Source organism: Cervus canadensis, chromosome 3, assembly GCF_019320065.1.
Source record: "Cervus canadensis isolate Bull #8, Minnesota chromosome 3, ASM1932006v1, whole genome shotgun sequence".
NCBI classification, from domain to species: Eukaryota; Metazoa; Chordata; class Mammalia; order Artiodactyla; family Cervidae; genus Cervus; species Cervus canadensis.
Window position 1 is genome coordinate 93,508,017 of NC_057388.1, and position 17,643 is coordinate 93,525,659.

A 17,643-nucleotide genomic window follows, 5' to 3' on the forward strand; every position below is an offset into this window, starting at 1 on the left:
GTGGCTAAACCTCAGGCTGTCTTCCTCCTGAGTCTGGCCTGCGTGGGGAATGTACAGCTGCAGAAAACTGGGGGCAAGATCATGTTTGGGGTTGAGTATTTCAGTTCCCACCTGGAATCTTTTTCAGTCAGCACCACCTTCTATCAGATGACTCCTTGCATGAAAGCAGAGTTATGGAGGGATACAGGGAGATGAAAGCTGAACTTGGGGTTCAGCTAAGTGTCTACTGGTCTGCAACTTACTGTGAATCCACAAATGATGAGCTACTGGTAGGAGTCCTCCTTTCAGGTAGCGAATTTATTTGTTCTGTTGGAATTTTAGGTGCAACATTCTCTTTTTAAAGTAGAGGAATGTGGCAGAAACAATCAAGGGACACAGAGAGACTTGGAAATTTTTATCTGAATGAGCTCTCTTTAAGTCTTTTGTACACAGGCCTCATTTTAGTGCCTTGAGCCTTTTTTTTTCCCCGAGGTTTTTGTCACTTAATCAGTGGGTCTGCATGTGTGCTTACCAAGAACAAGGAATGTTAAAGGATGCAAAAGCGCTTGAAGGGGACAAGTCCAAGTCTGTTCAGTGGCACTCTGGTAATCTTCTATACACCAATGGTTCTCTAGCAATGAAATTACTGAAAGAGTCCCAAGTTCATATCCAAACCAAGTGTTTTCTGTAGTCTGATATATAATTTTTTAAAGTATGAAAACTGTTCTCCAAATATGTATTAATACACTGCTTTATAAAATACAGATTCCTTTCTATACAGTGTTAATTTATAGGCACTTTATAAGACATTTTTAATAGATAACAAATGTATAAGCAATTGTCATAATATTTTATTTTTTCTTGATATTTTAAAGGGATTCACATTCCTCAAATGTTACTAACTACTGCTATAAGATATGGAAAATTAAATCTTTTCTGTAGTTCTCTTTAACTTTTAATAAAATCAGCCCCTCATAAAACTAGTTATTATTTCTTCTTGTTCTATTTTTAAACATGGTTTCCTGATAAGAGATCTTGTTAATAAAATGTTATTGCCAGCATTTTTACTTGAAAGTTTAAGGATCATGTACTAGAGTCTCAAATCAGAAAATAGCAAAAAAAAAAAAAAAAAATTTTTTTTTAAGAAAAAATCAAAGGAAATGAGAGTAATATTTTTCTAACTATGGAGAACACGGGGTTAAAAAAACACTCTAAACTGTAGTTGAAATCATAAAAAGAATTTTGCCAATGTTGAGCAAGTCTTGAGAAGTGTTTGTTGGAGAAGATGGGATGCAGGGGACATTGGGGCAAGCTGACAACTAGTGGCTTGCTCCAGTATCTGACTGTGGAAGCCTCTGCCACTTCCTCTTTCTTCTAGTATACATTTAGACCCTGGTCCAGCCAAATGTAAAGACACTGAGTCCTCAGTGGTTTCATTATTCGCCATGTCTGCAAAACTTTTATTTATTTGAACTTTCTATCTAAAAGGCACAGCTTATAACATGATTACCGTGTTACTTGAATACACTGAGGCAATAGAAGTCTGGTGGTAAAGACTTAAAAAGTCTTTGGTGTGAAAGCCACAGCATTCCAAGAGAGTTTTCCCAGTGCATAGATCTGTTTTTTCTTATAACATAACACCAGGATATTTAGGCAATGGTTCTGGGAATGGAAGAAAAGCCAGTCCTTTCTGCTTTTATCATACCACTGACACAATCAAATAACATCATGTAATTACTATTGACTTTTGAGACTGGTCAACACTTACTCGTACACAACACACACACACACACACACACACACACACAAGATCATCTCTCTCCCAGACATCTGATGTGCCATTTTGCTTCCCTCAGCACTTGCCTTCCTGCAGTAAGATTAATCACACCTTTCTCCAAGTGTTCTCTAAAAGATGAGGAAAGGCAGTTACCCAGAAACAAAGCATAATACTCCAAAGTAAACCTGCTTACACCCAGCCTGGGTGGGAAAGTCATGGATTCTGGTCAGTTGAACATTTCATTTAATAAGAGGTGCTTTCCTTATCACTTGAGATTTTGTTATTGTTGTTCAGTTGTTGAGTCCAACACTTTGCAACCCTGTGAACTGCATTCCCTGTCCTTCACCATCTCCCAGAGTTTGTTCAAACTCATATCCAGTGAGTCAGTGATGCTATCTAACCGTCTCATCCTCAGCTGGCCTCTTCTCCTTTTGCCTTCAATCTTTTCCAGCATCAGGGTCTTTTCCAATGAGTCGGCACTTCACATCAGGTGGCCAAAGTATTAAAACTTCAGCCTCAGCATCAGTCCTTCTAATGAATATTCAAGATTGATTTCCTTTAGGATTTACTGGCTTGATCTCCTTGCTTTTCAAGGATTCTCAAGAGTCTTCTCCAGCACTACAATTCAAAAGCATCAATTCTTCAGTCCTCAGTCTTCTTTATGGTCCAACTCTCACATCTGTACCATGACTACTGGAAAAAGCATAGCTTTGACTATACAGACTTTCTTTAGTAAAGTGATATCTCTTCTTTTTAATATGCTGTCTAGGTTGGTCATAGCTTTCCTTCCAAGGAGCAAGTGTCTTTTAATTTCATGGCTGCGCTCACCATCCACAGTGATTTTGGAACCCAAGAAAATAAAAATCTGTCACTGTTTCCACCTTTTCCCCTTCTATTTACCATGAAGTGATGGGACTGGATGCCATGATGTTAGTTTTTTGAATGTTGAGTTTTAAGCCAGCTTTTTCACTCTCCTCTTTCACCCTTATCAAGTAATCATTTGGGATTACTCATTTTTTTAATAAAATGCATTTGATTAAAACTCTAATAAACATAGTTTAATCTTTCTCAGATGATTCAGAGGAACTCTGCTGCTTGTGAATCATCTGGGAACATCAATTATCTTTGTAGTGTAGGATACAGTAGACTGGTTACTGCCAGCATCTGCTGAGGTTTCACAGAAAGAACAAATGGATTGTTATGCTTTCGTTTTGCAACCCAGTGCGTGGTTAGGTATGATTTTTACTAGTCAGCAGCATTTCAATACATGTAAATGTAGTGTGTGGAAAATCAGAAATGTTAACATTTTGTCTTTAACCAAAGCCTAACGCAGTTGTCCTATCATGTGGGTTTATTAAGGATGCTGTGTTCTCATCTGTCTTTTTGAGTAAGTTCTTGTTATGGTGAAATTAACACTCACATGTGACATATCTTTCTGGAGGGCAGTTGGTCAATGTGTATCAAAAAGCCTTTACATGAGCATACTCCTAAACTCAGAAATTCTAACTTTTGAGAACATTTCCTAGATAAATAATTGAACACGTGGTAAAAGTATATCTATAGTGAGGCCCTTTGTAGCATTGTTTCTAAGAACATAAATTTGGAAAAATTTTAACTGCCCATCCGTAGAAAACTGGTTAAATAGATTATAGTACATCCATATACATATATCTACTACATACATCCAGTCAAAAAATACTGTGTTGCTGTTGAAAATTATATTTTGCTAATGTGTTAAAGTAGTAATAAATAAGGTAAATTAAAGAAATTGTTTCTAAAATAATGTATATCTCATGATCCTATTTGGTTAAAAATTAAAATATCTATGCATGCATAGTTCTTCCCTGGTGGCTCAGATGGTAAAGAATCTGCCTGCTATGTAGGAGACCCGGGTTCAATCCCTGGGTCAGGAAGATTCTCTAGAGAAGGGAATGACGACCCATTCCAGTATTCTTGCCTGGAGAATGCCATGGACAGAGGAGCCTCTTGAGCTACAGTCCATGGGGTCGCAAAGAGTTGGACATGACTGAGACACTAACACTTTCATGTAAAGATAGGTGACGTTCTGGTAGAATACACTGAATATTAATCATGTTCATATCTGAGTGGTGTGATTAGGAAACTGATTTTTACTTTCTCTTTTATAAATTTTTTAATGTCTGGTTTAAGAAAACAATAAATGCGTGTTACTTTTGGAGCCAGAAAAAAAATTAACAATTAAGTTTTTTTCAATTTTGAAAAAGTAATAAGTCTCTGGTAGTTGTCATGGGAGAGGCCTGAAAGCTAAGCAGCCACTGTGTGCTCTGACCTTGGAGGGCTGATGTAGGGAGGTTCACTTTCAAAGAATTTGCACACATATCAAGTCATTTGGCATGGACACAATTTCACATATAAAGTCAACTGATAAGTCATTGAGCCAGCAACTGGGCACATTCTGATTCAAAATACCATGAAATCATTTTGTCTCCTTTTTTGTTTTGAACTTTGAAAACAATTTTAACATGTTTCTTTATTAATAGACATATGTATAAAATAGATAGCTACCAAGAACCTACTATATAGCACAGAGAAAGAAGAAAGGTACAATCTGTAGGGCATGAATGAAGCTAACCTTAAAAATGCATCCCAGTAAAAAAAAATTAAAAAATTTAAAAATGCATCCCAGTACACATTGTTGTGCTGTGCTTACTCAGTCGTGTCTGACTCTTTGCATCCCCATGGACTGTAGCCCGCCAGGCTCCTCCATCCATGGGATTCTCCAGGCAAGAATACTGCAGTGGGTTGCCGTGCCCTCCTCCAGGGGATCTTCCTAACCTAAGGATTGAACCCAGGTCTCCCACATTGCAGGCAGATTCCTTACCATCTGAGTCACTGGGAAGCCCGTGAATCCTGGAGGGGGTAGCCTATCCCTTCTCCAGGGAGTCTTCCCAACCCAGGAATTGAACCAGGGTCTCCTGCATTGCAGGCAGATTCTAAACTAGCTGAGCTACCAGGGAAGCCCCAATACACTTAGGTGCAGACAAATACTGTTTGATTCCACATATACAAGATATCTAGGATAGTCAAGTTCATAGAGTCAGAAAGTACCCTGGTAGATGCCAGGGGCTGGGGGTGAGGGGGTGGGGAAGGAGAATTGGGAGTTAGTGTTTAATAGGGACAGAGTTTCCCTTTAGGAAGGTGAAACATTCAGGAGATGGATAATGGTGAGAGTTACATGACAGTGTGGATACACTCAGCGCCACTGAACTAACTGTACAGTTAAATATGGTTAAAATAGTACATTTTATATTATATTTTACCACAATAAAACACAGTTAAAAATGAATAAGTGTCCTCAAAAATTTAGGTCTGGCAATTGCATGTCCTAGACAAGAGTCTACCATTGCAACGCAATGGTAAATTGTAAGCCATAGGAAGTTAAAAGAGTCAGAAGAGACAGTGGAGATGATCCAGTTGTTCAAGGTCACTCCTCCAGTGAGGAATCTGAGATGAAGGAAGACTGAGTGTGACCTGGCCAAAACAGATGGCAGATCTCGGTGGTGTCAGAACTAAAAGCCAACAGTCTCCACCATGAAGCTCATTGGGTGAGTGGGAAGAGACAGTAACATCTCAAATTGTTCAAGTATAATGTCAAATTAAGAGCTTCAAATGAGATTCGTTTTTAGGAGAGGGGATAGTTTTGTTTCTGGCAAAAAGTGTCCCATATGGAGCTTTTATGTGTCTTGCTTGTCTTGGAAAAGGAAGGCCCCAAGTAATAGCCAAGACCTCGTGGCTGAACCAGAGATGTAGACGGGCAAATTAAGACTTTCTGTTTGATTAGCTTGGGAAGCCATCATTAAGGACTCATTCTCCCTGCTGTGGTTAAAGTTGTCTATTGAGAAATAAGCCAAAGGAATATGAAGCCAAGAATCTGAAGACTGAAGCCAAACCACTGGGAAGGGCTTTTGACTGCAAACTACAATGTGATTGAATTAGAAAGGAACATTTGAATCATGTCATGCTGTCACCTCGAATTCAACAAGTCTAAAATTGAACTCATCTTTCCTCACAAAGCAGCTCCTCTACTGCTCTTTCCTAATAACAACAAAATACTACACTGTAGCTTGACTTACCACAACACATCCATGATTTCTTTTGATTGTGACCCACTTCCAGACAAGGCAGCGTAACGCAGGTTAATCAAAGAGCTGCCAGCTAGGGAGAGACCAGTTGTAGAAACCAGGTTTTCTGAATATTAATCTAGTTATCCTTTAACTGTATCATACTACCCTTCTCTCCATATTTGTGGAAATAAACCAGTCAGCTTTATAGAATTACTAAGTGACAGTTTATTTATATTGGCTTTTGAATATTGCACACCAGCACATTTTAGCAAGTATGAAGTCAGAGTTTCTTAAGTAGCAAAGAGCAAACCAACCAACCTTCAGAACTGTTCATCTGGTTTTGTAAGATACCTAGGTCCAAAAACATTCAAAGCATTTGTATTATTGAAGTCAAAAGATAAAGCACTGGATCTAAAAATACCTAGTTTGTAAGTCCAACAGGAGCAAACTTCATCTGTCCTGTTAGGTTTGTTTTGTTGGTATAAATTGTATGATTTCATTTGTAAATTATTTTAGCTTAGTCATGATTGATAGGCATGTAATGTTTACATATCTGCATTTCTATTTGTAGATATGTAAGTAACACTGTTAAAAAAAAAAAAAAGCACATGAACTCTCCAATGTAAAGAGCAGTCTGGTGCACACAGTAGCTCCATCCCAACCCATGGAATCATCAGGTCACCCAGCACTGCCGTGCCTCCTCAGCGCTGTGTATCCCAGTCACAGACCTCCCTGCAGAGCAGCCCGGTTAACCACGTAGGCCTTCTCCTTTTGAGTCTGAGCATCTGCAGCACTCCAGCTCCAGCTCTTTACTTGGGATTAAAAATTAGGGGAAACACATCTAACTAGTGATTCCGATTGTATGACTTCCCTAAATAGCTCTTTGCTTCAGATAAACCAGGAAAGCTAAATACCACGTATGCCTGGGAAACCCTCTCTGCCTGTTCTACTTGCCATTGTTGCTATTGTTATTCAGCCCCGTGTCGGACTCTGTGACCCCACGGAACGCAGCACGCCTTAGACAACAGGTTCTATCTAAATACACGCCTGTAGGCTCCCATGAGGTGCCCAGTGTGAGGGTGGTGGAACACTAAGGCAGTTTTAGGACAAAAGAGGGGGCCATAGAGGGCACTGCCAGTGGCTCAGTGATAGAGAATCCGCCTGCAATGCAGGACACATAAGAGACACAGGTCGGATCCCTGGGTCAGGACGATCCCCTGGAGGAGGAGATGGCAACCCACTCCGGTGTTCTTGCCTGGAGAATCCCATGGACAAAGGAGCCTTGCAGGTTGCAGTCCATGGGGTCACAAAGAGTCGGTCACAATGAGCACACACACATATACATAGAGGGCGCTGCCCTGAGTGTGAAGCCTCTTCTCAGCTGTCAATGACACCTTCTTTCTTCCATGAAAAGGAGCTACAAGGGAAACAATAAATTCAAGCAAAGAGGATATCCTGCTCTGGTTTTTAGTTAGCTATTTGGCTTGTTAATGCCAGATTCCTGGCTTGGTAACATAACTTGATTCTTTTCTGACCTTTGTGAAAGTGTATCCACAAATAATTCATACAACATGCTAAATCTTTTCGGTTAAGTGTTTTGATTACTTTCAGTTCAATTCTTTGGATTTCTGCTTCTAAATCTTTACTAATCATCAGCTTAGTAAAGAAATCTAAATAAGCTAACCCACAGTCTTCAAAGGCAGTTGCTGTTGTATAAATTTTTTCAGTTTAAGCTGTTATTTGATCATTGTCAATTAGCCTCTGTAGCTATTGGACTAATGCTTTTCAGATACAAGTTTAAAAACTCGTCAGATCAGGTCTCTAAATGTTAAGAAACAGAACCGCCCTCTGAGAACCCTGTGGTTCAGTAAGTAGTCACGTTCAGGGTTGATCCTGCTAAGAAGCTGGTAAAAATGGTTGGCATTTGGCTCAAGAGGTTGTGTTTTCGATGTTGCAGAATCGCCTACCAGCGGAATGACGATGACGAGGAAGAGGCCGCCAGGGAACGGCGCCGCCGCGCCCGACAGGAAAGGCTGCGGCAGAAGCAAGAGGAAGAAGCCTTGGGGCAGGTGACCGACCAGGTGGAGGTCAATACCCAGAACAGGTACTGTCCTCTTCGGAAGGGCACATTTCTCAATTGCTTCTTAGCCTGTCTGATGAAAGAAATGTGTTGGGCAAAGCATTCCCTTCAGCCCAACTCAATCTCTTTCACTCTTTCTAGCTTGTTTAATTCTTGTGTGGCCATTATTGGCATCTCACCAGACTGGACAGTTGATCTGATTTAGACATCAGGACACCAGTATTCCTTTTTTCTCACCCCCTATCCTGTCCCCTGGACACACCCCAGTTGAAGGATATTTTCTTTGTAATCTAGTAAATTTTTTATTTACTAAAAATCACTGATTATATTCTTAAATAAGGAAAACTATTTACGTTCCTTCTTTAAGGTATTGTTATCTGTTCTGAACTAAAGATGTATTAGTTTAACAGTCCTCTGTACCTACCAGTAACAGAGATAATACTTGAATTTTAAAAGTAGGCATGAATTGCAGATGTCTTATTCTTCCTAATATACACCCTAACCCAGTATTCTCTGTTCTCTGTAATATTCTGCAAGGTGCAGAATCCTGTTTAATTTAATGTAGTTATTCAAACAAGCTTATGAGTTTAGTACTGCATTTTTTCTATACCAGTCCTGGTGGAAATCAGGAAAGTCGAGATCTCTTAGTAGTAAGTTCAATTTCTTATAACAAGTGTTAGTTGCTCAGTCATGTCCGATTCTTTGCAACCCCATGGACTATGCCCAGGCTCCTCTATCCATGGCATTCTCCAGGCAAGAATACTGGAGTGGGTTGCCATTGCTTTCTCCAGGGGATCTTTCTGACCCAGGGTCTCCTGCACTGCAGACAGATTCTTTACTATCTGAGCTATCAGGGAAGCCCTAACTTCTTCTAAAGAGACTTTTAAAAGTTCACACATACAAGGTCAAACAGTGCATTATGCTAATAGTTAGTATATGTCATGTATATGCTCCAAGGTACAGAAAAGATGAGGATGTTTGAGAAGGAATGGAGGAAAAGATAATTTTATTTTAAAATTATGGAATGGTTACATATAATGAAATCATCATATAAGATCTTTGTGTGGTTTTGGTTTTAGATTCTTTTACTTTGTGCATGTTGGGAGGAAACTGTATTTGATAATCCCCTTCATTCAGTCTACATAGAAAATTCTGAAGGGAAAGAGTTCTGACCTCTTTAACGTGAATTTCAGTGGGTACACAGGTTTCTGAAGGCAGTCGTGAAAATGCTGGCGGGATGACTCAATCAGGAAGCTTCTTGGTTAGGTGGACAAACAGACCTCATCCCTCACTAAGTAGCTCCTAATTAGGGAGGGTGTACAGCCAAGAGATTGAGGTTTGTTCTTTGGGGTTCACCACCTGGCTTTGAATCCCAACCTGACCCTCCCTTCACTCACTCTATTTCTTCAGTTAAATGGAAATAAAAATTATACTTTTGTTTTAGGTGTGTCGTTAAATTTAAATGAGATGATAACACATGTAAAATGCACATAGTAATCTTGACCACTATTAGGAAGATGGTAGCAGAATCTTATAAATCAGAGCAGTATGGTCATCACTTCCTTTTCCATTTTTGAGCTGAGGAAGATGGAAAAAAAAGAGTTTAAACACGACATTTTACATTTTAAGGCCTTCCATGAATCTGGCTATTAGGGAATAATAAACAATGCTTTAAAAAGTTACTAGTGCCTGTAGTTTTCTTGCTTTTAAAATCTTGCTCCTGCTTGTATTTCTATTCTTTCACCATTTACTATTACTAGTTATTTCATGCTATTGATTGAGTACAAAATTCTTTTTTTTTTTTTTAGTAGCTCATATTCATATAATTTACCTCTGACATGAAGAATAAGTATTCTTCTTGGGGCTTAGCAACTGTAATTGTTACTCAGCTTCTGCAGATAATAGCTGTCCTGATTTATAAATAGCAAATAGCAAAAAAAGATTCAGTAGAGTCTGTTGTTTCTTAAGAGTTCTTTAAGCCAACTAGCATTTTGGAATTTGGGGTACCTCTTAAAAATTATTTAAATTCAGTTGATCCAAATGCCTCATATACATAGATTTTTTTCCCCTTAAATTCTAAACTATTTGCATTTTCAGAGAAGTTTAACCCTTAAGTGTCTAATTCATTGACATGGTGCCTTACAGCAACAGTGAAGGCCAAGAAAGTTTAAAATCTAGCCTCTACTCTGCCATTTCTTATTGTTAAAAGGTGAAATGTGTTTTTCCAAAATTAAGTGAACTTGAACTTCAAAAGGGCCAAGGTTGGTATGAACCATGAAATTTGATGGAGTTTCAAAACACTGCAAGACATACTTTTCCAACTCTGGTCACAGTCCTAGTATCACATGACTAGTTGTTTCCTGCAGTGAAGACCAGCACCCCTGGCTTGGGCAGTGTCCAGCCAGCATCCCACAGTAGTGAGCATGGTGATGGACATGCTGCAGTTTGTTTTTTAGAGATTTTCTCTTCTTATTTTATAAACATCAAATCTAACTGTTCTTTGTCTACTGTAGAAAAGAAGGGCAAGAGACCTTTTACTGATGGAAATCTTGACAAAGAATGGAGATGATATATTATATATATATATATATATATTAGTTAGGGCAACATCAGCTGCTTTAACAATGAGTTCCCAAATTGGGTATTTCTGATTGGTAGAACTGGTCCCCTATCTTCTTTCCACTTGTGAGTCTATCAACCTCAGTCCTCTGATCTAGCCAGCAGACAGAGGTTGAAAAGGAAGACTATGTACCTCTGCTTCTTATTTGTCGTGGCCTGGACATCACACTTCTGCTCATACTTCATTGGAATTATTGGTCCTGTGGCCCCACCCAGGTGTAAGGAAGAAAGGAGGGCTAGGCAATGACTTGACGGGCAATGACTTCCGTGTGACTAAGGCAGGAGGACCATGAATTGTGGTGGACAGTTGGCTGTCCCCACCGTGGGGGTTATTAGCCTGAGTATAGTATAGCATCTGTGCACTATTATTAATACATACACTCCCTTCCTCTCAAAGTACTTTGTGTTCCAGAAATCCAGATCAGGAATTCCAGATGACTTGGCAACATGTGGGAACACTATATGATATGAGAGGAATTTGTTTCTTCAGTTTGGTCCTTGTCTTAATTTGGGTTCTCCAAGAATCAGATTCTGAAACAAAGATTTGAGCACAGTTTATTTGTAAAGTGATCCTAGGAAAAGCCAGTAGCAGTGTGGAAAAGTGAGGCAGAGAAGGCAACACAACCAAATAGAGGTTTTCTTTCTGAGAAAATTACCACTGTGAGTATCTGGAGCTTAACTCCACTGGGAGCTCTAAGATCCAGTGCACTGCAGGTACCTCGGAGCTATCTGATTCCAAAGGTGAGGGGAGCTGAGGTGTTTATTCACTAATGCTCATCAATTTTTGCTAGAGGCACAGTGCCCAGGGGGCATTAATACTCAGCTCTTCTGTTTACAGAATAGACTCACCATGGCCAGAGAAAGACCATGGGCAAAGGTTTGCATATGCTGTCATTGAAAGCCAGGCAGGAATGTACTAACATGGGGCTATATATGGGGAGTGTGTGTATATATATTTCTCTATGTATCTGCTATAGTTCCCATGTGGCATAGTACATGAATCCAGCTGACCGATTAATCAGCAAGCTGTCCTTGGTGTTGTTTCTGTTGTCCAGTGTGCCTGACGAGGAGATCAAGACATCCACCACCAACACTCAGGTGGAGGGCGATGATGAGGCTGCTCTCCTGGAGCGACTGGCTCGGCGGGAGGAAAGACGCCAAAAGCGCCTCCAGGAAGCCCTGGAACGGCAGAAGGAGTTTGACCCAACAATAACAGATGCAAGTTTGTCGCTCTCCAGCAGAAGAATGCAAAACAACGCAACAGACAATGAAACGGCGGAGAAGGAAGGAAAAAGTGAAAGTCGCCAGGAAAGACAGGAGCTGGAGGAAACAGAAATAGTCACCAAGTCCCACCAGAAGAATGATTGGATGGAAGCAGAAGAGAAAAAGAAAGAAGAGAAAGAAAAGGAGGAAGAGGAAGAAGAGAAGCCAAAGCCAGGGAGCATTGAAGAAAATCAGGTAGAGGTGGTGGTAGAAGAGAAAACAGCAGACACCCAGCAGGAAACAGTAATGCCCCTGAAAAATGGGCAGATCAGTGCAGATGAGCCTAAGGCCGAGGAGGAGGGGGAAAGGGGCTCAGATGAGATTCTCCACAATGAAAAGCTGGAAGAGGAAGCCAGGGAAAGAGCTGAGGCAGAAAGGGCCAGGTTGGAAGCAGAAGAAAGAGAAAGAATTAAAGCTGAGCAAGACCGAAAAATAGCAGAGGAGAAAGCAAAAAAGGAAGCAGAAGAACAAGCAGCTGCCCAAGAGAGAGAAAGACGGGAGGCAGAGGAGAGGGATAGGATTAAGGAGGAGGAGAGGAAGGCAGAAGAGGAAAGGAACAGGATCAAGGAGCAGGAGAGAAAGGCAGAAGAGGAGAGGAACAGGATCAAAGAGCAGGAGAGGAAGGCAGAAGAGGAGAGGAACAGGATCAAGGAGCAGGAGAGGAAGGCAGAAGAGGAGAGGCAGAGGGCAAAGGCAGCGGAAGAGGAGAGAGCTAAGATAGAAGAGCAAAAACGTAAGAAGCAACTAGAAGAGAAAAAGGGGCAAATGCAAGAGAAAAAGATTAAAGGGGAAAAAGTAGAGGAGAAAACAGCAGGGAAGGGGGTCAATGAAAAGAAAGCACAAGAAGATAAACCTCATACAGCTGTCCCAAAGAAACAGGTACCGTAAACCTTTTGCACCAAGTGTGTGATGCCTGCAACTTGCGAGAAATGTAATGCACATCAAATTTGGGACTGAGGCCACATTCCTAAGGCCCCACATGCTTAATCGTTTGGCAAGCTGTTCATTTTTTTAGGTCATAGCAATACGCAAGCATAGAGCAATCGACTGAGAGCTAAATATTCCACCAACCAAATTTACTGGTACAACCAGAGAGAAGTGAGTTGCTCTGTGCTTGATTGCTATGAATACCAGAAAAAATGAATTAACCCAAAGATGACAAGTGTGGTGGTGCTGCACTGACATGATTCTGCACCTGCATCTAAACTCCTTCCTTCTAACAACTTACCTCTCTCCACAGGTCTACATGAGGCAGGAGGACCATAACTCCTCACCTCATCTATGTGTTTGGCATCTAATAAAAGATGCTAAAAGTTGGGGCGGGAAACTGATATGATGAGTCATGGTCAGAAATATCTTAAGAAGCCAAAAATAACCCCCTTGAAATTAACTGGTAATAAAGGAGGGAAAGGAGCCATTTTGGACCTTTTATAAAAAAACGTCAAAACCCTGACTTGCCGTCATGTAGACCTGAGCCTAATGTAGACTTGCAGAAAGCCATTCATCTGGGGCAGCATCAACTTAAAACTGGTTGGCGATTACGAGCACACATTTTGCTTCTTTTACCATCTGGGTGATATAGATTTATGTAGCAGAAGGAAGAGTGGAATGGGGCTGGGGGATGTCTGTAATCTAAGAAACATTTTTTTTTTTCCCTCTGTCTGCAAGGCTACATTAAAAGCACTATACCTAACCAGAAAAGAAAAGAGATGCTTGTGTATTGAGCTTTCCAGAGAGAATGCTCTATCGCTAAGTCTACATTGCACTCAAGTCATCCTTCACTTCTGCTTCTTACAAGGGGCTCATAAACACAGCTATCCTAAGAGATGATCAGGAGCAAGATGCACCAAACACATGAGGTTTTCAACACTCACTAGAAGCACCACGTCACGCTGGACTTCAGCGGGCACGATGGCAGGCACATGAGGAAAGATTTGGTGGGAGGAAACGATCCCACGTGGCTGTTTAGAACCACTGACACTGGGGAAATGTGAGCATTGGGACAGCCACAGAGAAGTCACTTCACGCCACATGCAGAGTGACCTGAGCACCCTCTCACTCTTGCTTTTAAATAAGTGACCTTACCATTCTTGAAAATAAAAAGGAAGAAGAAAGGGGGGCTAAAGTGCCTGCTAAAAGAGAAAAGTCCCAAGAAGACAAGGCTGCCTTCAAAAAAGAAGAGGTAAATATCATTGAGAAGGAACCTAGTCATAAAGCACAGAGAGCAGTGTTCCATGACGTTTCAGGTCAGATGATCTCAAAATTGTAACCTCTAACCCAGTATTTTTCAAGCCATGGCTCATGATCCATTGAATGGTGAAATCAATTTGAAGCAAAACTAGTTAAAAATGTCAATCTGCATTTTTTTAAATGAAGTAGAATAGAAAATATCAGAGGGCATCGTGGCCACTGAGTATTGCATTGTGATATAAATTGTCTTTTCTACTATGGGTCACAGTCAGAAAGCTTGAAAAACACTTCTCTGATCAACCTTGCCTGCTTTCTATTCTCCTCCAAAAAAGCTATTTTTTTTTCCTTTGGGCCATCCTACTTTCATTTCAATCAGGAAATATTTCCAACTGGCTTTGATTAATGATTTAACTTTTCAATGAGAAAACACTCCCACACCTCTCAGTAGAAAATCTGATGAACTGAAGATGATATTTGGTTTTCAAAAAAAAGTTTGGCACAATGTTCTGCATTGCATTTCTGAGGCACACACAGGAGCTGGTGCCAGGGTGTTTGACTGTAGGTAAGTAGTAAACAAGTCAGTGGACCAGAGGCTGCTGCAGAGAGCATGTCATTATGTCCCGGCATAATCAAAATGCCACATCAGAAAGCCTGACCTCAGGACTTCCTTGGCCATCCAGTGGTTAAGACTCTTTGCTCCCAATGCAGGGGGCACAAGTTTGATCCCTGGTTGGGAAACTAAGATCCCGCACACACCACATAGCACAGCTTAAAAAAAAAAAAAAAAGGAAAAAGAAAGAAAGTCTGATCTTGTTTTAACCATCATGCTTCTGTTAGCTCCAAGCAATCCTAAAAATGATGATAGTATTTAATAAGCTCAAAGTACTTGATCATGGTAAAACTAAATTATCAAACATAAGATTTGAATTACTCTGCCTGTAGGACTGAATTGTAGTTATTAAGCTCCAACTCAGATGGACTTTTGCTACATTTCTCTGCCCATTATAGCACAGAATAAGACACAGACAATCTATATTTAGCAAATAGATGAGATTTAATAGGAGAATGATTTTTTTCTTAAACCTTTTTTTCCTAAGATTCATGTAAAAAGAACGCTAGTTCATGTGATATTTATTTTGTTTTTGGTATGTGTTCCTCCCATTTTCTAGTAGAACTTGTGGTGGCTTGGGAGTAAAAACCGAATGTGAACACTGCCCAGTTAAAAGCAGGAGAAAGCATGAATGCTAAAAACTAGAAAACTAAATTTGGCTCTAATGAGGCTGCTGAGAAATTTGTTGAACATGTTGGGAAACAACTGTTCCCATTCTGTAACAGAAAAACAACTACAAATTCATTTCCAAAAATGAACATTACTTTGGGACTAAACTCAAGAAATATCCCACATATATTATTTATTTCGCTTCCCACATATATATTTATATATCCCACATATATTATTATTTAGCTTCATCTCTGAAGCTAGCATTTTGTGAGGGAATATCTTTAACTTATTTTTTAATTGGAGTATAATTGCTTTACAGAACTGTATTGCTTTCTTCTGTGCAACAGCACGAAATCAGCTGTGTATATACATATATCCCCTCCCTCTCAAGTCTCCCTCCCACCACCCACCCCACCCATCTAGGTCATCAGAGAGCGCAGAGCTGAGCTCCCCCTGCTATACAGAAACTTCTTGGGGGGGAATATCTTTAAGTACAAGAGGAAGAGGGCATGAAATCATAACTCAGTAATTACGTTTCTGTGGAGCATGAGAGGCGGGAATGACTGTATGAATTCTCCATTTCATTCAGTTCAGTAAGATGTGGATTGTTTTTAATGACCAAGGCATTCTGTGTCCACATTTTGTGTCTGTGAACTAGAAGGAGCTCACCAGCAGTCATCCCATCATCCTTTAGCCTCTTTTCAGATAAGGCCCCCAGTTCAACAATGGCCGTGTGGTCGATGATTTCAGTCCTGCCCCTTTTTCAGTCTGCCCTCCAGCACATTCCAGTGTCCCAAAACCTGGCCTCTTTTTGACACAAGAACAGATTAGCTCCTTAACCCAAGCTTTGAAAAAAAAAAAAAAAACAACTGCCATTCCTGTTTTAACATTGCATACATAAATTACTAGTTGAGTAACTAGGTTTTCCCCCTCTCCACCTGTTTGTGTAGCTGCTCCACTTAGATAACTTTCAATCATAGTTTACGTGATGTGGCCATTTTAAACGGCCTCCTTCTACCCCCCCAACCCCCTTTTTGTTCTCTACTCTCAACAAAAGTCTTTCTTTTCATGGAGTTTGCAAGGAAAGGAAACACAAACATCAGGTGAGCTACATTTCCAGAAGTCACTCCAGTCCCTTACACAAAACCTTCTTTCTCCCACTGCAGTTTAACTGTTTGTGGCAGTGAATCACAGATGACCAGTCACCCTGAAACTTAACTTTTTATCTTCCCCAGCTATAAAATGCCTTCTTTTAATTTTTTATTTTTTACTGAAGCATAGTTGAGGTACAGTGTTGTGTTTATGCTGCTCAGCAAGTGATTCAGTTATACATGTATTGCTTGTGTGTGTGAGTTCTTGCTCAGTTGTGTCTGACTCTCTGCGACCCCATGGACTGTAGCCCACTGTGCTCCTCTGCCCATGTGATTTGCCAGGCAAGAATACTGGAGTGGGTTGCCATTTCCTACTCCAGGGTAATCTTCCCAACCCAGGAATCGAACCCACGTCTCTTGTGTCTCATGTATTGGCAGGCAGATTCTTTACCCACTAAGTCACCTGGGAAGCCCTTTATACATATACATATATTCTTTTTTTAATATACATTCTTTTCCATTATGGTTTATCCTAGGATATTGAATATAAAATGCCTCCCTTTAGTTCTTCACCCCAGAGCTCGTTTTTTGTTCTGGCCTCTAATAGGAAAACAATTTCCAGCAGAGCTGTTCATATAATGATGAAACTAATATTCATATCATGTAGGCCAGAGCCTCTCACTAAACATCAGGGTGCATGCTGGTCACCTGGGATCTTATGAAACACAGACTCTGACTCTGTGGGTCTGAGTAGAGCCTCAGCTCCCCAGGGAAGTCCATGTTGTCCATGGACAGGGCCATTCATGTGATAGACATTGGGCCTGGAAAAGGAATTGAGGCTTCTGAATCTAACAAAAGTATGTTCTACTTAGTCTGAAAAAGTGTAACTTGCACCAGTTCTTATCATTCTTCTGGAATCAAATGATAGAAAGCAGTACAACAGAGAAACTGGTGCCTCAGTCCTTTTAGACTTGTTCACAACTTTTTGAGCATCTCTCTGGCACAAGAGTATGTCACTGGAATTCCTACCCCTACACACATAACACCCATGTGTTACCCCACTGATCACTTTTTTTTTTTTTTTTTGCTGTGCTGTTCCCAGCTGTGTCCGACTCTTTGCGACCCCATGGATTGTAGCCCAGGCTTCCCAGGTGGCACTAGTGATAAACAACCTGCCTGTTGATGCAGGAGATGCAAGAGACGTGGGTTCAATCCCTGGGTTGGGAAGATCCCCTGGAGTAGGGCATGGCAATCCACTCCAGTATTCTTGCCAGGGATAATCCCATGGACAGAGGAGCTTGGTGGGCTACTGCAACAGG

At 40.6% G+C, this 17,643-nt stretch overlaps 1 protein-coding gene across 10 annotated transcripts in view; it reads left to right on the forward strand.

Annotated features, from left to right (window-relative positions):
- The window catches only part of CALD1 (caldesmon 1), a 227,603-nt gene that overhangs the window by 179,815 nt on the left and 30,145 nt on the right, over window positions 1-17,643 (forward strand). For 7 of the 10 annotated variants that reach the window (XM_043463767.1, XM_043463770.1, XM_043463769.1 and 4 more), the window contains 3 exons: window positions 7,817-7,963; window positions 11,614-12,700; window positions 13,926-14,003. In XM_043463767.1, the coding sequence (XP_043319702.1) occupies window positions 7,817-7,963; window positions 11,614-12,700; window positions 13,926-14,003 (1,312 nt within the window). The remainder of the gene's footprint in view (window positions 1-7,816; window positions 7,964-11,613; window positions 12,701-13,925; window positions 14,004-17,643) is intronic. The other 3 variants (XM_043463775.1, XM_043463776.1, XM_043463774.1) reach the window with 2 other exon arrangements.